Raw genomic sequence first — 27,546 nt, forward strand, 5'->3', positions numbered from 1 at the left:
GATGAAAAGAAAGGAAAACTAGAAGCTAACATTCCACCACCCATTCCCCCACCCCCCCATGATTGGAAATGGTGTAAGGGTGGAAATTAGTAAGGGTCAGGAGGTCTTTTTCTCTTCTTCTGGGTTTGTAGAATATAAGATCTAATCTTCATCTAGGGGGAAGTCTTTATAATGCAAGGTACTTTGTTGGTGTCAGAGGGCCAGGATTTCACCCTGATTCTGCCTTGTTTCCTAGCGAGATCAGTCACAGTTTTCTCCTGTAAAATGGATATAGTTGTGCTGTGGTAGAAACAGCACTGGCCTTGGAGTTAGAAGACTTGGTTGGGTTTGATTCTAGGCTCCACATTTACTAGCTTAGTGGGACCCTGGGCAAGTCATTCTACCTCTTTTTAACTCATTTTCACGATCTGTTAAAAATAAGGATAATACTTGAGCTACCCTGGGGATGGGATCAAATGAGATAATGCATGTGTAAAGCCTTTGTAACCCTCAAAGTGCTATCTGAGTGTGAGCTGCTATTATTACTTTAAAGGAAGAATTGTAATTTAAATTTGTTTGGGGGTAGGGTGGGCCTGGGAGAGTGTCTGTAGCTGTTAATAAACATGCCTGAGTCATTTACTGCTTTGGTCCTGTCATCTGAAGCCTGAATGGTTGACCCAAGGTCAATTTTCACATGAATGGGGCTGCTTCATAGAGAAGGAAACATCTTAATGATTACACTGAGTGATGGCTTAATAAGGCCCTATGCCATATGTGTGCCTGGCTTAGACTAGTAATACCATAGTTTTTTCAAAACAGTTATATATTTGAATCAAGAAAATGCTTCCTAAAATAAAAATGATTTTGAAAATGATCTGGATGAATTGACAAAGAAGTGGTACAAACAATTGAATAGATAATGCTATTGTAAAAGTAGTGCAAATGGAGAGCCATTCCCTTACTTTTCTCATTTGTTAAAATGAGTAAAGTTAGACTGGATGACTTCCTAGGTCATCTAGTCTTAACGTCTTAACTTCTAAAGTTAAGCTCTAACTTTCTGTAGTCTAAGAATCCTTCCAGCCCTGACGTTCTGTGTGTTCTGAGTTTGCCTCCTAGATCTAGGCTCTGGTGCTGGAATTGGAGACACCTGGATTCAAACCTTAGGCTTGCAGCATTCACAATCTCTATGACCCTGGGCAAATCACTTTGGGTCTAGTGATACTTGTACCACCATCATTGTTGTGAGGATCAAATGAGTTCATAGATGTAAGTGCTTGTAAATAACAAAATATTACATATTCTAAAATTTAACATTCTGTCAAGACATCCTTTGCCGTTTTGGGAGGAGACTGCTTGGTAATTTTTATATACTGTAATGGCATTGTGGAAATAAATATTATGCATTAGCATTGAAACTAATATTAATAATGAATTATACAGTTCTTTGTTCTGAGGTCTGTTCCAATTTTAACTTGTAATTCTTAGCATGCTTTAGCTTTAGATAGTGGGAAGGTCCTTGAGGTAATTTGAACATCTCTTTTTAAAGAGGTGGAAATTGCTTGCTTGGACTCACATAAGTAATAAGGGACAGAGCTAGTACTCCTTCCACTATACTATGGCTGCTTCCTTGCTTATTACTTTTATACTTTGAAACCTATCTTAATTGATTTTGGGAAAACTTCCTTTGTTTAAAAATTTTGGCTATACTTTGATAGAAGGATGGAGTAGATTGTGATGATCATTAGTAGGCAAAGGTAAAATCATGAAAGGTTGAAGAGAAAAGCACTTGTCTGGTTAGCATATGAGAGGAGAGAGAATAGTATGAGAAGGATCTAGGAAAGTGGGTTGGAACTAGTTTGCTAGGGCCTTCTAGATTGGTAGGGCCTTGATCTACAGATTCCAGAGCTTATTCTCCATTCAGTAGGCTTCTGAAGACCATTCACTTGAAAGAGGGATTAGAATTATTCTTCTTGGCTCCACAAAGCAGAATTGGAAGCAGTGGGGTAGGAGGTAGGGGTTTAGGTTAGAAAGAGACCCTGAGAGAGTTGTACCAAAGTGGAATGGGCTGACTAGGGAGTAGTGAGTTCATCTTCACTGAGGTCTTCAAGCTGCAATAAAAGATCACTTGTCAGGGATGTTAACATGAAAACTTAACACCTTAGGTAGTTAGATGTTGCCCTGCATTCCTGTCTGCTGCTGAGGTTTTGTGCCATATTCTTCTAAAGCCTGTGCTTTTGTTCCACTTTTCACTTGCTAATTTGTAGCTGGGTGCCTGAGGCCTGAGTCTGGGACCGAACTTGAACATTAAGGTTGTTTTTTGTTTGTTTACTCCAAATTCAGTGCTATTACCAATCAATCAATAATCTTTTTATTAAGAACTACTATGAGTAAGACATTGTGTTGGATGCTCAGGATACGGAGACAAAAATGAATCAGCATGGGTCCTCTAGGTGTTTACATTCTATCACTATATCATTCTATCACTCTATCATTCTATAACAAACCTAAGTGCTTCTGGATGCATCAATAGATTTAGATGTTGGACATAGAAAAGCAAATAGAAATTTCACTGGGTACATTTTGACTCAAAAAAAAAATAATCTTCCATCCTTGGTATGTTTTATAGTATCAGGATTTAGTACTGAGTCTTGAAGTGACCTTAGACAATCTAGTCTGACCTCATTTTATAAAGGAGGAAACTGAGGCCCCAAGAGGTTAAGTGGTTTGCCCAGGGCCATACAGCTAGTAAATAACAGGAACAGGATTTTTGAATCTCAAGGTCCTCTTAACTTTAAATTCAGTATTCTTCCTATTGTATCATGCCGCTTCTGATCTTCATGCTACTGTCAGATAAATCTCTCTTTTTTTAAATCCATTTTGGGATTATTTCATAGGCATAAATTTAAATAGGGTGGCTGCAGAATATTATTAACAGTGACTTGTGAATTAAAAACTGGTGTAAACAATTTTATCCAAGACAGAATTTAGAGTTGGAAGGGAGCTTAGGGGATCATCCAGTGCAATCCTCTTATTTTTCATGATGAGGAAAGTGAGGTCTAGAAAGCATAAGTGAGTTAACCAAAGTCAAACAGTGGCAGCAGAACTTGTATTCTCTGTCTCTAAATCCAATGTTCTTTCCACTGTACAACATTGCCTTTTAACATATATTACTGGACAAGGTATTTTAGCCCTATGGCCAGAGTGGCTATCCACAAAATATTAAAATTTAAAAAGCATATAGCCTGTTAAGTATTTACTTTGTGCCACACACAGTGCTTAAGACTGGAGAAACAAAGATGAAAAATTATACAATCTGGCCTTACCCTTAAGGAGCTTACATTGTACTAAAGGGATGTGACGTGTACCCCACAGATAAACATAAACAATATTGGGATTAGTAGCAAAGGAGACATTTTAAGTTCTCTAGGAAAATCTGAAGAGGGAAAGAGAATTTTTAGTTGTGGGAGATCAGTGATTGAATAAATGATTAACTCTGTGCTAAGCACTGAAGATATTAAACAATAAAGCAAACAGTCCCTTCTCTCAAGGAGCTCACGTTCTAATTACTGGGGGGAGACAACAAATATAGGAGCTTCTAGCTGCAAGTTAGGTAGAAAAGCCCCAGTGATTCCTAGGATGCATTAACAAAAACAGATGGCTGTGTATCATTAAACCATTTTATGCTGTCAGACTTCGGTGTAAAAAACTTTTCTTTTCCCAATCTTGAGTACCTGTGGATGTGGATGAGGCCAGGGATTCAGCCCTTTCAGAGACAATTACAATTCTCATTTCCACAAGGATTGTTTACCTGGACTATGGTGGTGGGGTCCAGCCTGGTAATCTGGAGGGCATTGATAGCAATGCCCTGAGGCTCTCGGGCTTACCTGCCCATCTGTGGCAGTTGGTCAGCAGTTGATGGCGGATCCTTTTTCCAAAAAGGGTTGTTCCTCTTAATGATGGCTTTGGGGGGCAGGCTGGAAGCTGCCTGTTTTGGGGAGTACACTCTTCCCGGGATTCTTGGGCTTAAGGTCCTGAGCTATTCTGAAGTGGTGACAGTGGTTTGACTTACTTGGCACATGAATCATGCAATGCTTCACAAAACTGGTAGTATCTGAGCTAGATCTGGAAGGAAGGACTAGTAATAGACTAATGCTTTACCAGTAAGCCTTTGTGAATGGATAGAGGCTGGAGAGAACAGAATAATCAAATAACCAGCAGCCTTTAAGTGCTTACTATATGCCAGGCACTGTGTGCTAAGCACAAAGAAAAACAAAAATAATTCCTGCCTTCCAGAAGCTTACATTCTAATGGGGAAGACAACATGTACCTTCAAGATACAGAGTAGATGGTGCCTTAGAGAGGACTAGCAGCATGGAGAACAGGAAAGGCCTCCTACTGAATTTGGCTTTTGAGCTAAGTATTGAAGTAAGTCAGGAATTCTGGTAAGCAGAGTTGAGAAGCAAGAACATTCCAGACATGGAGGAAAGTCAGTGCAAAGGTGAGGAGACACAGCAAGTAGACCAAAATGGAACAGTGTATAGAAGGGAATAATTTATAAAAAGACTGGAAAGGAATGAAGAGGGGTTGTGAAGAGTATATGTGCCAAATGGAGTTTATAGCTGGTCCTAGAGTTAATGGGGGGGCCATTGGAGTATATCGAGTGGCTTGGTAAGGTTGAGGTTATCAGAGTCAGACTTCTGCTTTTGGAGTATCACTTTTGGTAGCTGTGTGGTGAATGGATTGGGGATAAACTTAAGGCAGGGAATCCAGTTAGGAATTGCAATAACTCAGGCTAGTGGTCTGTTAACAAGCATTTATTAAGCACTTACTGAGTGTCAGGTACTATGCTATATGTTGAGAATACAAAAGAAAAGGAAAAATATGATCTCTGCCCTCAGAGTTCACATTTTAAGGGAAGAGACAACATGTGTAAACGGGTGGTGACTAATCAAGGGAGATTAGGAGATATACTGGAGAAGTCTTGTAGAGAAAAGATTTAGCAGCAGATTGTATAAGATTGGTCAGATTTGGCAGAAATGGAGAATGTATGAGGATTGGAATAATGTGAAATAACAGTGGAAAGGTAGGTTGGAGCCAGATTATAGATAGTGTTTAGTGCCAGGCTAAGTTGATATTTTATCCTGGAGGTGACAGAAAGGCACTGAACTTGTTTGGTCAGTATTTGAGTGACTTAGAAGACCTCCAGTGCTTTGGGTAAATTTATGGAGGTTGTGTTCTAGCAAAAAAAATCTTCATGAGATGAAAAGGCATGGAGGGACCACACTCTGTACTGACTAAGGGGATTGCCACACTGATGAGATCATGGATCTCTTGAAATATTGAAATGTGATTAATTCGTTTTGCTTCTGCCTTAATTCTCCTGGGGTAGAAGGTTATAGATGCAGTATTTCTTTGCTGCTCTACGATTGATTTCTTAAGGTGGCCATACAGAAATGGTTACACAGGGCTTTTACTTACTGAAAGACTCAGATGTTGGAAAGGCTTGTGTCTAAAACTTTATTTCTAGTAAAGGGTTACTGATAATGTCTCTTCCACATACAGAGTTTTAAGGTTTACAAAATATTTTGTTCATTACAGTCTTGTGAAGGAAAGAGGTTAGTCGCAAGGATTGTTCTCTCTATTTTAGAAATGAACTAAGACTGTCCATCAAGGCAAGTGATTTATCCAAGATCACAGTGCTAGGAAATATCAGAACTAGGGCTTCTGGTCTCATGTCTTTCCACTATACCAAATAGGAAAACCATTTTGTGTAGGATATTTTTGAATTGAATGGAGAGGCAGATCTGTTGGTCACTTGGGGCTTTTCTTTAAAATCGTTGTGTCAGCTCCCGGCTAATGGATTTCCAGTGTGTTGGATTCAGCTGTTCTGGCAAACCATCTGTTTAGGATGATAAGGAGAAAAATCGCTAATCCCCTAACAACTGGGGAAATTTTCTTGACTGAGTACTTTCGGTCCATAACGGTTTTGTTGGCATCCATAGTTTCTTCATTGTTCTACTTGTTTTATTTGTTGCTGCTGCTGCTGATTACCATTACTGTAATGCTTTAAGTTTTATAAAACACTTTCCTCACATCTGCCAAGTGAGGTAGATACTGAAGGCCTAATTGTTCCCATTTCATTGATTAGGAAACTGGCTTAGCAGTTAAATTCCTTGCCCCACAGTTCCATGGTTAGTGTTAGATCGAGGATTCCCAACCCATATCTTCTGACTCTTAAGTCCCAACCCATATCTTCTGACTCTTAAGTCAGTGCTTTTCTTCTACAGCATATTACTATTTCTTCTTCTTACCTAGTTTTTCTTCACAAAATAATAGAAATAACAGAATTGGAAGAGATCTCTGAGGGCTGCATAGTATAGTGGAAATAACATTGGATTTAGAGTCAGAGGACCTGTGGGGAAAAGAATGGAAATGACATTCTGACATGCTTTTCCTGAAATATCCAATAACACTTATTTTGTTGAGATTTATATTTGGAATTTAAATGGTGGAAATGGGTTTTTTAGACATCTCTAGGCACGACCCTTGTACCCATGATCAAATACTTTATAGCTTCTGAACAGATCATATTTTGGCTTTGCTTTTATAGTTAGCTGTCTCATGAATGTCAATTTTGGTACTTAATAATTAATTTGGTGTAGTGGAAGAAGCATTGAGTTAGGAATCTGGAAACATTAGTTCTAGTCCTGCCATGAACTTTTAAACTAATCATTACCCTGTTCTGTCTGGTTCTCAATTTTCTCATTTGTAAGATGAGCAGGCCAAACAAGATGGCTCCTGGTTCCTCTCAGCTCTAACAGTCTGTGTTCTTAGATCCCTTCTATGATCTATGCAACACCTAGATTTTGAAACTATATTTTCTTATATCATATTTGAAATTTCTAAAACTTCTATTAAAAAGCAACAATAAAACCTCTTACTTCCTCTTCAAAGAGAGAAAAAGAGATATGATGTAAATGCAAAAGTGTCATAGGTTTAATTCCCTACCTAGCTTTCTGAAAAGTACCTCTTTCCTGTTATATAGAAAAAACATTAATGACCTCCATCTTCTCTGCCCCAGGCCCTCCATCACAGTGCTTGCTGGTTTTGTTGCCCCAGCCTTGTAGCTACCAGCAATTTTGCTCTGCATTCCTGCTCTTAATAAAAATTTCAAATGAGGTCCTTCGTCTTAGACTGACTTTTCTGCCAGGAGCTTGTTTTCAAGGCTGTGGCTACAAAATTGGTAGGTCATGCAAACTGCATGAAGGGGGATGTGGGTTGGTGATGTAACAGTGATTAATGTTTCTATAGAAATGAAGGCCCTTCTCAGAGAAAGGCCTCGAAAAGCTGAGCAAGTTGGTGGCACATAATAGCGAACAGAATGGAGAAGCCTCTTGCTTTTGCCCACAATCCTTCCAGTTGAGAAGACTGCATTAGGGAAAAAAAAAACACATAAGTGTTGTCAACAAAAAGGACATCTTGTTTTTGTCAAGGCTTTCAAAACATGTGACCTTGACATTTGTAGGTGGTAGAAGTAAAATGTGGCTTGAAGCTCTGCCAGGCTGATCCTTGAGTCCCTGCATTTAAAAGCATTTTCTGATCTTTTTAAAGTGCTGTTTGTCAGGTTGGCTAATGGAAAACAAAAGTTAATGGCATTAAGAGTCATTAAGGCTTTGAGTCCACTCACAGTAGGGACTAGTAGGAGGCTGATGGGAGTTTAATTTAGGGGAGATTTAGCAAACATTTTTAATAGCCTACTGTGTGCAATAAAGGCTTTGTGCTCAGGCTGGGGATAAGATGAAATGTGGCAGTCTGTACCCTCAGGGAGCTTACTTACACTCTAGTAAAAGGGGTAAGATTAAATACACTGATGATAACTGATATTGGGACAGAATCTGAAGACCCAAGTCTCAAACCTGCTTCTGATAATTCTTAGCTTATGTAACTATGTGACCTAGTCACTTTATGTGGAATCACAAGAGTTAGTGCTGGGAGATTTTAAAAGTCTTTTGTTTAATCCTGTCATTTTACAGATGAGGAAATGAAGGCCCAGAATAGTTAAGTGACTTGCCCAAATCCAGTCACTTAGTAAATAGAAGAGCCAGGATTTATACCTCAGGCCTTTGACCGCAAATCTAGTGCCCTTTTCACTACACTAAGCTATCTCACCAACAGCCTCCTCTAAATGAATAAATTAAACTAGGGGGTGTGTGTGTGTGGTGTGTGTGTGTGTGTGTGTGTGTGTGTGTGTCTTAATATGTTGGTTTATAGTGAAAAACCTTGAGACCAAGTCACCAGGATCATCTGCAGGAATTGGAGCTACTATTTACGATGCAGACTGCCTTTATAGAGGAGAGGGAGTAGATGCAGAGAGGAAAGAGACTCATTCAGAGAAATGAAGTGAGTTTTCCATCAAATGAGAAAATGGTTCTGAAAAGCACTTAGCACAGTGCCTGGTACATAGTAGGTACTATATACTTATTCTCTTCTCCTCCCCTTCTAATCTCTGGATGTTAGGGATGGTATAGAGGAGATTCTTGTTCAGAACTGTTAGACTGGAGAGATAATGTGATGTGGGAAAAGTTCTGGATTTGGCTATATGAAACTCAGATCTGAATCTTGACTTCACCTTACTAGCTGTGCAAGTCACTTACCCTTTCAGGGCCTCAGTTTCCTTAGTTGTAAAGTGGTTGGAGTAGATCTTGAAAAATCTGTCCAGTCTAAATCCCATGGTCCTAGATGACCTTTCAGCCCCCAGATTCTATGATTTTGAACTTCATTTCCAGGATGAATTAATTCTAGTAAAGATGGCCTGACAAGATCTTGAAAGAGCAAATAAGGAAAAGGATTAGTTTTTTTTGGTAAACTTCTTAACCCCTCTTCCCACCTATAGTTCCATTCTGAGGTAGTGAAATTCTTTACCTATGCTGCTCCCAGGAACAAAGGATCTCTCTCTTAGGGTGGTAAATGGCAAAGTTACTCCCATCATATCTGCAAGTCAGAGATGATTTTGCATGTGTATAAGGTTGGCCCCAGGGAGTCCACTGCCAAATTTTATAGTTCCTAGGAGTTCAGCTGATAAAGTGAGTCAGGTGCCTTGCTTTTATTATTCCACTATTTCTGTTTTGAGGTTAAAATCTTTTCCAGCCAAAGACCATGAATCCTGCAAAGTTTGTCTTAGTGGAGACGATCTGGTACAGCTTTTTCTCTGAGTTCTTGAAAGCTGATAATTGGCTACAACTGGCAACTGAGATTGTTGTGGATGTCTGAAAGGCAAAAAGGGGAGGGGCACATAATATTGTAGGAATGGAGCACTTGGACCAGATAAATATCCTTTTAAGAAACTTGGGCATCTTTTGGGTCTCTCTGAACTACAGCATTCAATGATGTTTGTTATAAAGGTCCTCTAATACTGCTTGATTGTTTGACCTGTTTTGTGACATCATTCACTTCTCTGGACATTAGTTGTTCTCATCTGTAGGTGAGGGAATTAGATATTAAATGCATAGGTCTAACTTCCAGTGCTTAGGTCTATATTATTCCCTTGCTCAGAAACCTTTAGTTGGCTCCCTGTAATCAAAAATATAAATTCCTTAGCCCAGCATTCAAGCCCCCTTCACAGTTTGGGTCTAATCTGCCTTTAAGCCATATTTTAGCTACTTTATGCACTCTCCATTCCAGCCAAACTGGACTGTTATTTCCTGCACATTTTATCATATCATCTTCTGCCTTCCTGAATTTTCTCAGACTATTCTTGGAGGTTGGAACATAGCCCTTCTCAATTGGTTAATGATTATTACATGCTTTTATGGGCCAGGTATCATGCTAGGTGCTTCAGATACAAAGACAAGGGAAACATGCCCTGTGTCCTTAAGATGTTTACATTTTCTTGAGGAAGACAAATACATATATAGGCATATACAAAACAAAGATAAAGTAATATTTTAAGGAAAGATGTGTCTGTTAAAAATCCTTTTAATCATAGTGTCCAGCTTAGTCTTTCCAGACTCTCCAACTCCCTTCCCCAAAGGTAATATCTTCTAATTTTCCTGTTGGACTTTGACTGTCTCCTTGGTTCCTGTCCCATCTGTCTTTGAAACATGATTATTTATGCATATGGCATGAGCCCAAGCCTGCTGGTCTTCTTGATGCCTGTTTTATCCACTCTGCCATGCTGCCTCTATCACTTGATCCCCCCCCCCCCAGTATTCTAGGCAAATGAAGATGTCATTACAGAGAAATTGATGGAGAAGTATCACTATGCCTCCATCTTCCCTCTTTATATAATTTTGGAAGACTTGTGCTCATGTTGTCTTTCCAAGTTGAAGAAAGAGATCATTTAGCCACTTTGTAGTTAGAATTTCAGTTTGGGTGGAAATGTGATCCTTAGTCAACAAGTTAATAAGCATTTATTAAACTCTTACTATGTTTCAGGGACTTTGCTAAGCACTGGGGGTACAAATAAGAGCAAGAACAGACATTTTTTCCTCACAAGGAGATCACATTCTAATGGGGAAAGACAGTAGAATAAAACAGTGCTGAAGGGGAGTGGACAGGTAGGGGCTTAGTGGAGAACTAAGGCCAGTATTAGGAGCTGAGTCCAGAGAGGAATGAAAATGAATATAGTTGGCCTAGGTACTTCCTTAAAATGGAGGTGTCAGGAGGAACTGGCCAATCATAAGAAGGGGCTGCAGGGGATTTTTCCAGGGTGAGAAGGTGACTGGAGTTGGTAGAGAAAGAAATTGGGAGAATCAGGAGGTGGAATTCTTCCCTGAGAGTCATGAAGGGGAGTAGTAACCTCTTAGAATTCTAGTCTTAATAGGGTTTCATCCTAGGTAGAGAGGAGAGAACAGTCAGGAGCAGGGTCACATACATATAACATGTTATCTTTTGAAGGGACCTTAGAGTATATAATTTGAAAAAGACTGAGATAGCTGAAAGGGACATTTAGAGGTTTCCTAAGGGGTTCAGTCACTTCAGATGAAACTTAAGGCTAGAAAAGGAAAGCAACTTGCCTGTGGTCGTATAATGACTTAATGAATGAACTGGGCCCAGAACCTAATTAGTTTGATTCAGTAATTTAACTGTCTCCCAAGAGAACCTAATAAATAACATCCAAAACAGAAATAAAACATATCAGTAGGACTTTTTTGGAGTCAGTTGTTCATTCAGGCAGTGTTTACAGTCAGAATCATCTGAGCAACTGTACTCTTTAGCCCTAAGATGTTGACTTAAGAGGGACATGACACTCCATGAAACCTGTTGTAGGAAAAAAATATATTGAATTTTTTACAACAATCACTACAACCAATCCCAGGAGCAGGAGTCCCTGACTGTTCTTTCTTGCCCAGGGAACTGAGAAGTGTGTACCTGAGGCAGATTCTGCTTTTGACTTAAAGAAAACGACTCCAGAAACCAGAGCATTTACAACAAATGAACCCCCCTCCCCCAGTCATCAGCAGTGAGAGTGGGTGCTGTGTATTCAAGAACTTGTGGATGCTGAATTGTATTAGGACCTACTTTGTTGTAGTGAAAATCAAAATGGAGTGAAGACATTTAATATGACCTGATTCCCATTCCTGGCTCCTCTGCTGTTTGGGCAGAGATTTAGGGGGCAAATCAGGTTTTTTTTCTGAGCTTCATCTGTTCAATAGGATGCTTGGACTCAGGGTCTCAGAGGATAATTGTGATGACAGTGCTCTGAAAACCTGAAAATACTAGAGAATTTTACTGCTACTGTTGTGTGAACTTTATGGTGTAGAGCATCTTCCCCTTAGCCCCAGGAGGAAAAGGGAACTTTGCCAGCTAAGTGGGAGAAGCTGGAATCTTTTGCTGGGGTAAAGCCTGCTGTTGTGCAAAATGCCCTGAAGCAATGAGGTGACATTTGTTCTATTTTCTTTCTTGGTTGATTTTGGGCAAGCGCCTTACTCTAACTGGTCCTCAGCTTCCTTATTTGTCAAATAAGGGAATTGGAGTAGGTGATCTCTAAGCTTTCTTCTGGTTTCAGCATTTTGATCCTAGGGTCTTTTCCAGCTCTGATAGTTTAAAAAAAAGTGCTCGAAAAACCCCTTCCATTTTGTGAGTGGTTGTTACATTTCTTTCCTTTTTTTTTTTTTTAGGCAATTGGGGTTAAGTGACTTGCCCAGGGTCACACAGCTAGTAAGTTTCAAGTGTCTGAGGGCAAATTTGAACTCAAGTCCTCCTGACTTCAGGGCTGGTGCAATGGTTGTTACATTTCAGAAGCTATATATAGTCTAGGGCAGAAGATGTATATAGTTTGTTTGTATTCCTTTCTGACTTAATGATTAACCAGAAATCCTAAGGTAACAGCATTGTTTCTCAGATTATTTCGTGTTTTGATTTGATGGCTTAGGATGTTTTCTGGGGCCCTTATGATGGTGTTCTGGGAAGTCTTAAAAGATTTTGGCTTCTACTTTCAATAAATCAAATGACATTTGATTTTGGCATCTTGTTTTTTCAATATTGAATCCACCCTGCCAAAATCTCACCACCTTAATAGGACATAATGATTAGTTAATTTTTGGCAGTTTTTTGGCAGTTAAAAGTCATTTTGTAACTTAATTTTAAGTTCTTTCTGCTGTTGAACATCTGCCTGTGGTTTTGTTTAAGGAGAAGAGCTAGATTGTGGTATATTGCATTTGACCTACTGTTGTCCATATGTAAGTCAAATGTAATTACTTTCCGCCAGTCTCCTTCAGGCTTCCTGAATTCTTGACAATAAGCATGGAACTGAAAGGAAGATGGAGTCCAAAAAAAAAAAAGTGGGACATAAAAAGGATGAACCCAAACTGATTCCAGAAATCCCAGAATGTTCAATTCTGAGGGCTACCTGGTAAAGCCTGAAGAAAATGGTTTGAGATCAAATGAAAGGAAGTACTTACATCATGGGCTGCTAACATGTGAGACTAGTTACCTTCAAGAAAGACTTTGGTGACTTTTTGGTTGTAGGGATGTAGGGATGCTAGCAGTTTAATTCCGCAAGCATTTATTAAGCACCTAGTAAGAGCCAAAGCACTGTTCTGGGTGGTGGGAATACAAAGATGAGCAAAACAGTCTCTGCCTTCAAGGAGCTTACATAACTTGGGATATCCTGACTTTTGGAGAAATCTGTCAAAGCCATAGCATTTCAGATCAGGGTATGTCTGACCAATTTAATTTTAACAAATATTTATTAAATGCCTACTATTAACAGGGAAGTACTGCTGCTGCTGGGGTGAAGAAAGAAATAAAAATGTGCTTGTCAGTTTATCATCTAATGGTAGGAACATACCACATAAAAGTAGATAGAATGCAACATAGAATTTGATCGGGAAGGGCACAAACTTATAAGTGCCTACCATAGTGCCATGCACTGTACTAAGGTGCTTTACAGATATTATTTAATTTGATCCTCATAAAAGCCCTGTGAGGTAGGTGCTATTATTATCTCCATTTTACAGTTGAGGAAAGTGAGGCAGACAGAGGTTAGGTGACTTGCTTAGTGTCACATAGCTGGTGTCTCAATGTGCGTACAGTGCCAGTGCTTCAGGAGTTCTTTCTCCTTTAGGAGGAGGAAAAGATTACTTTTTTAAAATTTCAAAACTTTTTTTTAATTAATAAGCATTTCTTTTTCTGCTTCTCACCTTTTCTCTCCCTCTCCCCCACAGAAAAAGTAGAATAGATAAAAACCCTTGTAAGAAACATGTATAGTGAAGCAAAACAAATTCCCACATTGGCCAAGTTCAAAACTGAATGTCTTATTCTGTATCTGCATCTTGCAGGTTGCATTCTTTTTTAAAATTCATTTATTTATTTTTAGTTTTCAACATTTACTTCCACAAGATTTTGAGTTCCAAATTTTCACCCCATCTTGCCCCTCCCCCCACCTCAAGATGGCATGCATTCTCAATATCCCTTCCCCTAGTCTGCCCTCTCTTCTATTTCTCCCCCCCTTCTCTTATCCCCTTCCCCTTCTATTTTCCTGTAGGGCAGGATAGATTTCTGTACCCCATTTCCTGTATTTCTTATTTCCCAGTTGCATGTGAAAACATTTTTTTTAAAACATGTGTTTTTAAAATTTTGGGTTCCAAATTTTCTCCCTTCCTCCCTCGACACTCACCCTCATTGAAAAGGCAAGCAACTCAATATAGGTTATACATGTGTAGTTATGCAAAACACTTCCATAGTAGTCATGTTGTGAAAAACTAACTCTATTTCCCTTAATCCTATCCTGCCCCCCATTTATTCTATTCTTTCTTTTGCCCCTTTCCCTCCTCAGAAGTGTTTGCTTCTGATTGACCCCTTTCCCAATCTTCCCTCCTGTCTATCATTCCCCTGTTCTCTTGTCCCCTTCTCCCCTATTTTCCTGTAGGGTAAGACAGATTTCCATACCCAATTGAGTGTGTATGTTATTCCCTCCTTAAGCCAAATCCTATGAGAATAAGATTCACTCATTCCCTCTCACCTTCCCCTGTTCCCCTCCACTGTAAGAGACTTTTCTTTTTTTGTTTTTTTTGTGAGATAATTTACCCCATTCTACCTCTCCCTTTCTCCTCCCAGTATAATCCTCTATCACCCCATAATTTTATTCTCCAGATATGACCCCTTCATCTTCAACACACCCTGTGCCCTCTATCTATCTATATCTATGTACATATACATATATATACATACATGTGATTTTTTTCCCTCCAACTACCCTAATGCTGACAAAAGTCTCATGACTTATAAATATCATCTTTCCATGCAGGAATGTAAACAGTTCAACCTTAATAAGTCTCTTATGATTTCTCTTTCCTGTTTACCTCTTCATGTTCCACTTGAGTCTGTATTTGAAAGTCAAATTTTCTATTTAGTTCTGGTCTTTTCATTAAGAATGCTTGAAAGTCCTATATTTAACTGAATGACCATTTTTTCCCCTGAAGGATTATACTCAGTTTTGCTGGGTAGGTGATTCTTGGTTGTAATCCTGTCTCCTTTGCCCTCCATAATATCAATTTCCAAGCCCTCTGGTCCCTTAATGTAGAAGCTGCTAAATCTTGTGTTATCCTGATTGTGTTTCCACATACTTGAATTGTTTCTTTCTGGCTGCTTAATATTTTCTCCTTGACCTGGGAACTCTGGAATTTGGCTACAATATTCCTAGGAGTTTTCCTTTGGGGATCTCTTTCAGGAGCAGATCTGTGGATTCTTTCAATTTCTATTTTGCCCTCTGGTTCTAATATATCAGGGCAGTTTTCCTTGATAATTTCTTGAAAGATGTGTCTAGGCTCTTTTTTTGATCATGGCTTTCAGATAGTCCAATAATTTTTAAATTCTCTCTCCTGGATCTATTTTCCAGGTCAGTTGTTTTTCCAATGAGATATTTCACATTGTTTTCTAATTTTTCATTCTTTTGGATTTGTTTTACAGTGTCTTGATTTCTCATAAAGTCACTAGCTTCCAATTGCTCTATTCTAATTTTTAAGGAAGTATTTTCTTCAGTAAGCTTTTGGACTTCCTTTTCCATTTGGCCAATTTTGCTTTTTAGGGCATTCTTCTCCTCATTGGCTTTTTGGACCTCTTTTGCCATTTGGGTTAGGCTATTTTTTAAGGTGTTATTTTCTTCAGTATTTTTTGGGTCTCCTTTAGCAAGCTGTTGACTTGTTTTTCATGATTTTCTTGCATCACTCTCATTTCTCTTCCCAGTTTTTCCTCTACTTCTCTTACTTGCTTCTCAAAATCCTTTTTGAGCTCTTCCAAGGCCTGGGACTGATTCATATTTTTCTTGGAGGCTTTGGATGTAGGAGCTTTGACTTTGTTGTCTTCTTCTGGTTGTATGTTCTGATCTTCTTTGTTACCAAAAAAAGATTCTATGGTCTGGCACTTCTTGTGAGGTTTGCTCATGATTCCTGCCAATTATTTGAGTTATAAACTCTTTATTAAGGTACAGATCTGTTTCCAGTGTGGAGAATGTACTGTCCCAAGCTTTGGGGGTTTGTACAGCTGTTTTCAGAGATACTTGTAGGGACCTGTACATTTTCAGTTCTTTCAAGGTGGTATGATAAGGGGCAGAGTGTTTACTCCTTTCCTGGCCTGTGCACTGGAGTGACTATAAGCAGTCTTTTCTGCCTTGGAACTGTGAGGAGAATTTCCTCTCCACAGCCACTACAAGCTCCACCAGGCCAGCTGTCCTCCTTGCCCCAGGACCGCCCCTCAGAACTGTGACTTAGATCCAAGTATCGGCAAAGCAAGAGATTCCTGCCTCAGCACTGGCACAGAGATCCCTGCAATCCACCTCTGATCAGCTACTTGGGCCAGTAGCTCTGGCAGCAGCCGCCCCAGGGCCACGCTCTGGAACTGGGGCTGAAAACACCGGGCTTCTCTCTCACCGTAGAAACAGACTTTTACCACTGACCTTCTAAGCTGTCTTTGGCGTTTGTGAGTTGAGAAGTCTGGACACTGCTACAGCTGCCTGAGATTCAGTCCTCTGAGGCCTGCTCTAGGTTCGCTGAGACCTGCACACCCACTCCGTACTGCGCTCTTCTTTCAGCCTAACTCGATGTACCTTTCTGATCAACCATCCAGGTTGTGTTGGGCTGGAAGTTTGTTTCACTCTCTCTTTTTGTGGATTCTGCTGCTTTAGAATTTGTTTAGAGCTGTTTTTTGTAGGTATTTGAAGGGGTTTGGGGGAAAGCTCAAGCAAGTCACTGCTTTTACTCCCCCATCTTAGCTCCGCCCCTTTCAGATTGCGTTCTGCATCTCTCTGTCAGGAGGTGGGGATCATGTGTCATCATCAGTCTTCTGTAATCATGTTTGGTTATTGCATTGATCAATATTCTTAACAGAATTGTTGTTTTTATATAAATTGTTCTCATAGTTCTATTCACATCTTCCTACATCACTTCATACAAATCTTCCCAATTTTCTTTGAAAACCATCCTTTTTGCCATTTCTTACAACACTGTAATATTCAATTACAATCATATACTGTAATCTCTTCTACTCTTCAGCTGATGTGTGCCTCCTTAGTTTCCAGTTCTTTGCCACTATAAAAGAGCTGCTATAAACATTTGTTATCCCTATTGGTCCTTTTCCTGTTAGAATTTCCTTGATGTATAGGCTTAGTAGTGGTATTGCTGTGTTAAAGGATATGCACACTAGTACATTTTGAGCATAATTCCAAATTGATTCTCAGAATGGTTGGACCAGCTTCCCAGTTAAATAAATATTTATTAGGTTCCCACTATGTACCAGGCGGTATACTAAGCGCAATGAATAAAAAAAGAGGGGAAAGACAGTTCCTTTCCTCAAGGAGCATAAAATCTAATGGGGGAGACAGTATGCAAACACTGTATATGCAAAGCAAGTTATATGCAGGATAAATAGGAAGTAAGTAAAAGAGAGGAAAGCGCTGGAATTAAAAGGGGTCAAGGAAGACTTTCTATAGAAGGTGGGATTTAAGTAAGGAAGTCAGGGGGGTCAGTAGTCAGAACAGACAGAAGAGAGAGAGCATTCCAGGCATGGGAACTGCCAAAGAAAATGCCTGGAGTCAAGAGATAAGGAGAGCCCTGTTCATTCATGGAACAACCAGGAGGCCAGTGTCAGAAGAATACACATTAGGGAGTAAAGGTGTAAGAACACTGGAAAGGTAGGAGTGGGCTAGGATATAAAAGTCTTTGAATGCCAAACGGAACATTTTGTATTTGCTCTTGGAGGAAGTAGGAAACCACTGGAATTAATTGGTGATCAGACCTGGGTTTTAGAAAAATCACTTTAGTGGCAGAATAGAGAATAGATTGAAGTAGGGAGAGACTTGAGGCAGGTAGACCCACCAGTAGACTGTTGCAGTAATCAAGATGTGAGATGATGAGGGGCTTCACCAGAATGGTGGAAGTGTCAGAGGAGAAAAGGGGGCATATACCAGAGATGTTGCAAAGGTGAAATCAACAGACCTTGGCAACAGCATGGATAGGGGGGGCAAGGTCAGTGATAGTGAGGAGCCAGGATGACTCCTAGGTTGTGAGCCTAAGGGTCTGGGAGGATAGTGTTGCCTTTTAATAAGGAAGTTAGGAGGAGGGGATGGTTTAGGGGGAAAGATAATGAGTTTAGTTTTGTACATAATGAGTTTAAGATAACTATTGGACATCTAGTTAGAGATGTCTGAAATGCAGTTGGAAATGTGAGATTGAAATTGGAGAGAGACTGGGGCAGGCAGGAAAGGTAGATTATTAATCATCAGCATAAAGATGATAATTAAATCCTTTAGAGCTGATGAGATTGCCAAGTGAAGAGGTAGAGAGGGAGAAGAGAAGACCACCCAGGATTTATTGAACATTAGACTACTAGATTAGTTTTCTTCTGTATATTGTATCCTCATTCTGTTCCACTCATTGACCCCTCTTTTTTTAATTAATGCCAAATCATTTTGATGATTATTGCTTTGTAGTATAGTTTGAGATCTGGTACTGTTAAGCACCTTTGTTACCATTAAAAAAAATTATTTCCCTTGAGATTCTTGACTTTTTGTTTCTCCAGATGAATTTTGTTATATATGCATACATATATGTGCATATGAGAATGTGTGTGTGTATATATATGCATACATCCATATGCACCCATATAGCTAGGTGGCACAGTGGCTAGAGTGCTGGGCCTGAAGTCAGGAAGATTCATCTTCCTGAATTCAAATCTGGCCTCAGATACTTACTAAGCTGTGTGACCCTAGGCAGTCACTTAACTCTGCCTCAGTTTCCTTATCTCTAAAATGAGCTAAAGAAGGAAATGGCAAACCACTCCAGTAACTTTGCCAAGAAAATACCAAATTAGGTTACAGAGAGCTGGACACTACTGAAAATGAGTAAACAATGACAAAAACAACAATATATAATATTAATCCTTTGGTAGTTTATATGGCACTGAGTAAGTAAATTGGTTCAGATGGTATTGTCATTTTTATTGTATTTACTTGGCCTATCCATGAACAATTAATATACTTCTATTTAGGTAAGGTTACTTTCAACTGGGGTGGGGCAGAAGATCAAAAAAGGCTCCAGAAATGTTCATCATAGTTATACATTATCTAGCTCCTAGATTATTTAGACATACGGATCATACTGCTAAGATATTTGTCCAACAAGTATTTATTAGGAACCTATTAATGTGCCAAGCACTGTATTAGTTGCTTAGGATACAAAGACCCCCCCCAAAAAAAAAAAAAAACCCAGTCCAGCGTATACCCAGATAAGTACATACATAGTAATTTTGGAAGGGGAAAAGGCATTAGTAACTTGCATGGTCAAGTTTGTCCTCTTATAGGAGATGGCACTTGAGCTGAGTTTTGGGGAAGTTGCAGTATTCTAAGTAGCCTAATGTCCTTGATTCTGTCTCTGTTTTGATATGATAAGAGATACTTGCATCTTGAATTTGTTATACCAGACATGTTCTTTAACACTTCTATGATCATTTGGAATACTACGCTCAATATAAGAAAAGTTGTTTATAAAGTAATAATAGTTCACACTGGTCAAGTCAGTAAGCTTTTTTTTTTTTTAACTTTTTGCTTAGGCAGTCGGGGTTAAGTGGCTTGCCCAGGGTCATACTGCTGTTAGTAAATGTCAAGTGTCTGAGGCTGGATTTGAACTGAGGTCCTCCTGACTCCAAGGCTGGAGCTTTATCCACTGCACCACCTATCTGCCCTATCAGCAAGCATTTATTAAGTGCCAGGCACTATGCTAAGTGCTGGAGATACAAAGGAAGACAAAAGTAATCCCTGCCTTCAGGGAGCTCATACTAATGGCGGAGACAAAATGCAAACTATTGTGTATAACCAAGATATATGTAGCATAAACTGGTGGTAGTCTCAGAAGAAAGGCCCATTGCATTAAAGGGTACTGGGAAAGGCTTCTTAGAGAAGGTAGAATTTCAGCGGAGGCTTGAGAAGCCAGGGCAGCTTGGAGGCAGAGATGAGGAGGGCGAGAATTCCAGGTTTGGAGGATGCTGGTGAAAATGCAACACGCTTTCCTCAAAATTCTGTGAGGTAAGTGGTGTAAGTATGATTGCCCTCATTTACAGATCAAAGGTACTGAGATTCAGAGAGGTGATATAACTCATCCCAGGTCATGTAACTACTACAATTTGGAAACCAAGATTCCAGATATCAGCTCCTAACTCTAAACCCAGTGTGCTTTCTACACCATCATGACATCTTTTAGGATAGATTGATTTTGGTAACACATGAGCAGCCTTGAATGGATTCCTGACATTCATTAGATTTGCAGGTGACTAAATATTTTCTGTTTGAAGGCAGGTTAGAATTAACTGAGAGATCATAAATGCTGTTTTTTCTTTTTTCTTTTTCCCTAGGGTTCTGTCAGGATGACTCAGTTGATCACGACCCAACTAATAGTAAGTCCTACTCATCAATGTCCCTGTAGTTTTCTAAAAAAAAAAATAGAGATTGTGGGAACCTGAATGTTCATTCATATGTATTTTGTATCTGTGTGCCAGTCTTCTCTCCCTCTTCCTCCCAACAGCCCAAGATGGTTTAACAAACCATTCATATATGTTGGCCAACTTGTTAAAAGGCATATGTTTTTAATCTGAAGCTAAACTAAGTTGTTAAACTGCCTCAACAACATTTGAGAATCTTGGAATCCCAGGGTCATAGTGGCCTCATAGAGATCATGATAGTGTAACCTGTACATGAGGCAATAAATACCTTTATAACATTTCCTCTACAATGGTCAATGTTTGAAATGAATTTTCCTTGACCTTGCTTCAAATTGTTTCTCTTATACCTCCTTTCCCTGACTTTTCTACCCCTTACCTCTTGCATTTCTTTTAGCAATACATGTGTGTAAATCAGAAATTTGAGTTTGGTGATATGATGAAGCATTGTGTGCATTATCTTTTGAAGCTCAATTGGTTTTGTTTGATTCATTATTAAATAGTTAATATCATGAGTCATGAAACATGACTGTTTTCCCCCCTTGTCTCTCTTGGTTCCCCTAAGGTCATTTAAAATAAATTGTTTCAAAATTTTCAAGAGTTGTCTGCCGTTTTTGTTCATCAGAGTTTCAGCTAGTATATCTTAGGAGAAAATAGCTCTTTGTGTGTGTGCATGTGTGTGTGTTTGTAAAACTAGAAATGTCATAGGGGAATCATACCTCTTTACAGTTTAGAATATAGAATCTCAAAGTTGGAAGCCACATCAGAAGTCAACTAGTTTAACTCACCTCTAAGACCAACTTGTACTTGAAGATCTCCAGGATTGAGGAATTTACTACCTCCTGAGGTAGATCATTCTATTTTTGGAAATTGTAATTTTAAAGAAGTTTTTCCTTATCTTAAGCCAAAATCTGTGTCTTAGCTCTAAGGTCCCTTTTAGAACTATGATTGCACTAAAAATAGGTAATTGTCTATGCATGCTTTGCAAATCCAAATTAAGATTTTTTTTCCTAAGCATATTGCATATTTATGTTATCCTGTGCTATCAGGATAGCAGAAATAACTAGCAGAAATAGGTAGAAGTTAAGGGAAAGTAGACTTTGTTTAGTAAAAGGAACAACTTTCTAACAGAGCTGGCCAACAGTGGAGCGTGCTACCTCAGGAAATAATGATTTCCATATCATTGCTTGTCTTTACAAGATGGAGAGTGACTCAAAATCAGAATTCAGTGGGAAGGGAACCCCTAGAGCCCATCTAATCTAGCCTAAGCTGTACCTAAATAAGAATCCTTTCTACGACATACCTGAAAAATAAACATCCAGCTTAAAAAACAAAAGACCTCCCTTGAAGGGAAATCTAATACCTTAAGAGACATTCCATTCCATTTTTAAATAGCTCTAGTTTTTCCTTATGTCAAGCCCAAATTTTCCCTCTTTCTAACTTCCTTCTCATTGTTCATAATTCAGCCTTCTAAGGCCAAGATGAACAAGTCTCAAGTCTAATTCCCTTTCCCATGACAATCCTTCAAATGTTGAAGATAGATACAATCTAGGCAACCATTCCCCCCATATTTTCTACAGATAATTCTCAGTTACTTCACCCTGTATATTACATGATTTCATAGCCATTTACCATCCTGGTTACACATCATCTTGTTGATGCCCTTCCTGAAATGTGTCCAACACAGAACAGAATATTCTGGATATGTTTTGAGGTTGAAACTAACACTGCCTCCCCTAGTCCTGGCCACAATACCTTTCTTAATGCAACCTGAGACTGAATTAGCTTTTTGGGGTATTGTGTCATTCTACTGACCCACACTGAGCTTGTAGCACACGAAAACCCTTAAGGTATTTCCAGATTAACTGCTCTACAGCCATGCCTCCTCCACCTGGTATGGCAGGTAATTTTTAAGCCAAGTATAATTCTTTCCATTTATTCCAACTATGTTTCTTCCTATTATAATTGACCCAAAGTTCTAACTTTCCAAGATATTTTTGATCTTGACTGTTAGCCATAGTGTTAGCTGTCATACTAGTTTTATGTCACTGACAAATATGATAAATATATATTCCTTTGTCAAAGTCCCTGATAAAAGTGTTAAAACAAGAACAACCACCACCACCACAGGGCCTAATTCCCTGGGTATTTTACCAGAGACCTTTTCTCAAGATGACATCAAACCAGTAATGGCCCCTCTTTAGGTCTAGTCACAGAGTTAGTTCTGAATCCACCTAACTTTACTACCATAAGACTCACATCTCTCTTTTACATAAAATGAACATGAGAGACTTTGCCTCATCCTTTGAATCTAGATAAAATTAGAGCATTCACTTCCTCTGCCAGTCCAATAATCGGGTCAAAAAGGAATGATCTGTTTGAAGTCATATTGACATGATCAACTGCTACTATTTTTATACTAAACAACGATCCCTTTAATAATAAAGAATGTAAGTCAGACCATAGAATCTTACTTTAGTGAAAAAGACGATGAAAATATACAACCAGAAGAAGACAACAAAGTCAAAGCTCCTATATCCAAAGCCTCCAAGAAAAATATGAATCAGTCCCAGGCCTTGGAAGAGCTCAGAAGGGATTTTGAGAAGCAAGTAAGGGAAGTAGAGGAAAAACTGAGAGTGATGCAAGAAAATCACGAAAAACAAGTCAACAGCCTGCTAAAGGAGACCCAAAAAAATACTGAAGAAAATAACACCTTAAAAAATAGCCTAACCCAAATGGCAAAAGAGGTCCAAAAAGCCAATGAGGAGAAGAATGCCCTAAAAAGCAAAACTGGCCAAATGGAAAAGGAAGTCCAAAAGCTTACTGAAGAAAATATTTCCTTAAAAATTAGAATAGAGCAATTGGAAGATAGTGACTTTATAAGAAATCACGACACAGTAGAACAAATTCAAAAGAATGAAAAATTAGAAAACAATGTGAAATATCTCATTGGAAAAACAACTGACCTAGAAAATAGATCCAGGAGAGAGAATTTTAAAATTATTGGACTATCTGAAAGCCATGATCAAAAAAAGAGCCTAGACATCATCTTTCAAGAAAGTATCAAGGAAAACTGCCCTGATATATTAGAACCAGAGGGCAAAATAGAAATTGAAAGAATCCACAGATCTCCTCCTGAAAGAGATCCCCAAAGGAAAACTCCTAGGAATATTGTAGCCAAATTCCACAAGATTTAGCAGCTTCTACATTAAAGGACCACAGGGCATGGAATATAATATTCTGGAGGGCAAAGGAGATAAGATTACAACCAAGAATCACCTACCCAGCAAAACTGAGTATAATCCTTCAGGGGAAAAATGCTCATTCAGTGAAATAGAGGACTTTCAAGCATTCTTGATGAAAAGACCAGAGCTGAATAGAAAATTTGACTTTCAAATACAGGATTCCAGTGGAACATGAAGAGGTAAATAGGAAAGAGAAATCATAAGAGACTTATTAAGATTGAACTGTTTACATTCCTGCATGGAAAGGTGATATTTATAACTTATGAGACATTTGTCAGTATTAGGGTAGTTGGAGGAAAAAAATTATATGTATATATGTAGATAGATAGATAGAGGGCACAGGGTGAGTTGAAGATTAAGGGGTCATACCTGGAGAATAAATTTAAGGGATGAGAGGGGATTATATTCGGAGAAGAAGAAAGGGAGAGGTAGAATGGGGTAAATTATCTCACAAAAAAAACCAAAAGTCTCTTACAGTGGAGGGAAAACGGGGGAAGGTGAGAGGGAATGAGTGAATCTTATTCACATAGGATTTGGCTTAAGGAGGGAATAACAAACACGTTGAATTGGGTATGGAAATCTGTCTTACTCTACAGGAAAATAGGGGGAGAAGGGGACAAGAGAGCAGGGGGATGATAGAGAGGAGGGCAGATTGGGAAAGGGAGTAATCAGAAGTAAATACTTCTGAGGAGGGACAGGGTCAAAAGAAAGAATAGAATAAATGGGAGGGCAGGATAGGATTAAGGGAAATAGAGTTAGTTTTTCACAACATGTCTACTGTGGACGTGTTTTGCATAACTGCACATGTACGACCTATATTGAGTTGCTTGCCTTTTCAGTGAGGGTGGGTGGGGAGGGAGGAAGAGAGAAAATTTGAAACCTAAAGTTTTAAAAGCACATGTTTAAAAAAAATGTTTTCACATGCTACTGGGAAATAAGAAATACAGGAAATGGGGTACAGAAGTCTGTCGTGCCCTACAGGAAAATAGAAGGGGAAGGGGATAAGAGAAGGGGGGGAGAGATAGAAGAGAGGACAGACTAGGGGAAGGGATATTCAGAATGCATGCCATCTTTGGAGGAGGGGGCAGGTGGGGGCATAAATTTGGAATTCAAAAACTTGTGGGAGTGAATGTTGAAAGCTAAAAATAAATACATTTATATTTAAAAAAAAAAGAACAAATTATAAAGAATGTACATTTGAAGATTTTGCCAAGAATTAGATTGAGTGATGTTAATGAACATTTCCTGAGCATTTACTATTCTTTGCTAGGCAGGCATAGAAATTGAAGTAGAACTCACTGTCTTAGAGTTTTACAGACTGTGTTCTCATGTCATAATTTCCACTTCTCAGAGTCTGCTCCTTTCTTGGTAAAAATTAAGTCCAGAGGAGAACTTTTTCTCATTTGTGATTATTTTTTGAAAAATGAAATTATCATTAAAGTGAGCCAGGAAAGTATTAGCTGAGAAGGAACTCCAGCAGATGTCCAGATAATTGAAGTCTTCCATTACTACTGTATCATGCCTGTGTGCCAGGCCTATGGTCTGTTTCCTGAATTCCTCATCTGTTTCCTTGTTCTATCTAGGTAGTCTGTAGTATCTTCTGATAACAATGTTACTTCTGTGTCTGTCTCTGATCTTCATTCAAATACTCTGCACCACACATCGCATCTTGGGCTTCTGGATTTCTTTGGTCTATCTTCTTAAATAGAAGCTGTCTCTTTATGTCTTTTCTCTCTTCACCCCATCTCACATGTCCTAGTACTTTTAAATAATCATCCCGAAGCAATATTCTATGTCCTGTATTCCATATTCTGTCTCATTAAATCTCAGTATTGGCTGTGGAATCATATTTGATTTCTTGCCTTAGGATCTCTAGTTTACCTTGCTTTTTTATGGATTTATGTATAGATTTCATACTGTGTTTCATTACTGGTTCCCTTCTTGGATTTTGTCTCCTGTGAGTTTCCAAGGATTGCTGCTGTTCTTTCTGCTTTGCAGCCACTCCTTAACTTAGCTAGATTAGACTAGATATTCTTAGACATTTTTCTCAAACCCTCCTTTTAAACTGAAAATCTTCTTGTTTAGAATTGCTAAGCATCTGTTTATTTATGCTGTCTCTACCTTTTTTGCTTTTAGAATTTGTCTAACAGACAAAATAAATTCTTTATTTAGAGGAAAGTGAAGTAGTAATTAATAATGGGCTTTTTTGTAGCACTTTAAAGTTTTCAACACATTTTCTATGCATTACTTCACTGGATCTTTCCACAGCAGCCCTCTGAGGTAGGTACTAGATAATGTAGGTAGGTATTACCACCCTCTTTTTACAGACAATAAAAGTGAGGTACAGAAAGGTTAAATGCCTAAAGTCACACAATGAGTTATTGGTAGAACTGGGATTTGAACCTATGTTTCTCTCAACTTCCAATCTAGCTTTCTTCCCACTATACCATACTTAGTTGGCTCAGCACTTTGCTAGGTGCTGTGAGGGAGCCAAAAATAGCATTACACATGTCTTGGGGCCCAAAAAACTTTTATATACTAGGCTAATGGAAAGGTATACTTCACCATTCACCTCAGCCTCAAACATCAACTTACTGCCATGGGACCCTGAGCAAGTCATTTGTTTCTGGGCCTCAGTTTCTTAAATTATAAGATTAGGTTAGCTACTCTGAGTTTCATTCCATCTTTTTATATATATATATATATATAATCCTATGAGCTCTACTCCCTAGATATCCTAAAACTGAAAAGCTTAGATCTGTAGTAGAGTAGTTATCAGAACATTTAATAGTTACCCAATAAATATTTCTTGAGGTGTAAAATGTAAATGCCTGCAAGACTTACTGATTAGAATGGAAATTAATTTTAAAAGTTGAAAATCAAGTTTTAATAAACAGTGGGTGGAAAATGCCATACTATAGTCATCAGTGGCACTTGCTATTTTTTCTGTTCTTTCTTTTCTCATGAACAGCCTTGACTTAGGAGGATAAAAGGCTAGCATAAAATTTGTGCTTGAGTGACTGTCATGATTCAGGGGAATTTTTGAATAATAGAAGGAACCTTGACAATTCATATATTCTTATTGGTAGTACCACATATTATCTATTCCAGATAGATGAAAATTCATCCTTAAAAAAAAAAAGAAAAGAAAACCTCCAGAAGGAGATGACATTGTGGCCTCCCACAGTACCTGATGTGAATTTAGCTTGCTATATAGCTTGTCATTTTTCTGTTGTTCAGTCTTCCATGTGGATAGAAAATGCGATATTACCATATCCTCTGAAGGAATCATTAACATGTTTAAAAAATTGTATTTGTCATTCTGCTTTTAATTCATTTAACCTTTGATAGAATCATTGGATTTAGAGCTGGAAGGGACCTCAGGCATTCATACAGTTTCACTCCCTTCTTTTACAGAGGAAGAAAATGAGGCCCATGAAATAGAGACTTACCTATGGCCATAGAAGAAATAAATAGCAGGGCTAGGATTCTCCTGACTTCAAATACAGTGTTTTTTTAATATATCATGGTGTCTTTGCAACATAATCCCAGGGGAAACAGTTTTAACTTTGGAACTGCCCTGGGAGACCTTTCCATTCTTTTTATATTGTTAGCTGGCCAGGTTTTTTTTCAGCAAGATATCACACTGCACCTTGGATTCACCTTTCATCATACTTCTAAATATTGTTGCTTGCAAAATATCTCTCTGAGTAGTCATCCCCCAGCCCTTCCTTGGCTCTAAGGTAGTCGTGGATTTTTAGCAAGGATTTGTTAATATTTACTTACATCATAGGCCTTCTTTAATGCATCTTCATATTAGGAAGGGATGTTGGGTCTCAAAAGATTCCAGGTAACTACAGAGCACAAACTCTGGCATGTCCTACCAAGTTGAGAA

General features: G+C 38.7%; 1 protein-coding gene across 3 annotated transcripts in view; it reads left to right on the plus strand.

Moving 5' to 3' along the window:
* The window catches only part of NR6A1 (nuclear receptor subfamily 6 group A member 1), a 281,799-nt gene that overhangs the window by 35,995 nt on the left and 218,258 nt on the right, over positions 1-27,546 (plus strand). For all 3 annotated transcript variants that reach the window (XM_020967569.2, XM_020967571.2, XM_078150130.1), the window contains exon 2: positions 20,323-20,364. In XM_020967569.2, the coding sequence (XP_020823228.1) occupies positions 20,323-20,364 (42 nt within the window). The remainder of the gene's footprint in view (positions 1-20,322; positions 20,365-27,546) is intronic.

Source organism: Phascolarctos cinereus, unplaced genomic scaffold, assembly GCF_003287225.1.
Source record: "Phascolarctos cinereus isolate Bilbo 61053 unplaced genomic scaffold, phaCin_HiC Scaffold_2;HRSCAF=192, whole genome shotgun sequence".
Taxonomy (NCBI): Eukaryota; Metazoa; Chordata; class Mammalia; order Diprotodontia; family Phascolarctidae; genus Phascolarctos; species Phascolarctos cinereus.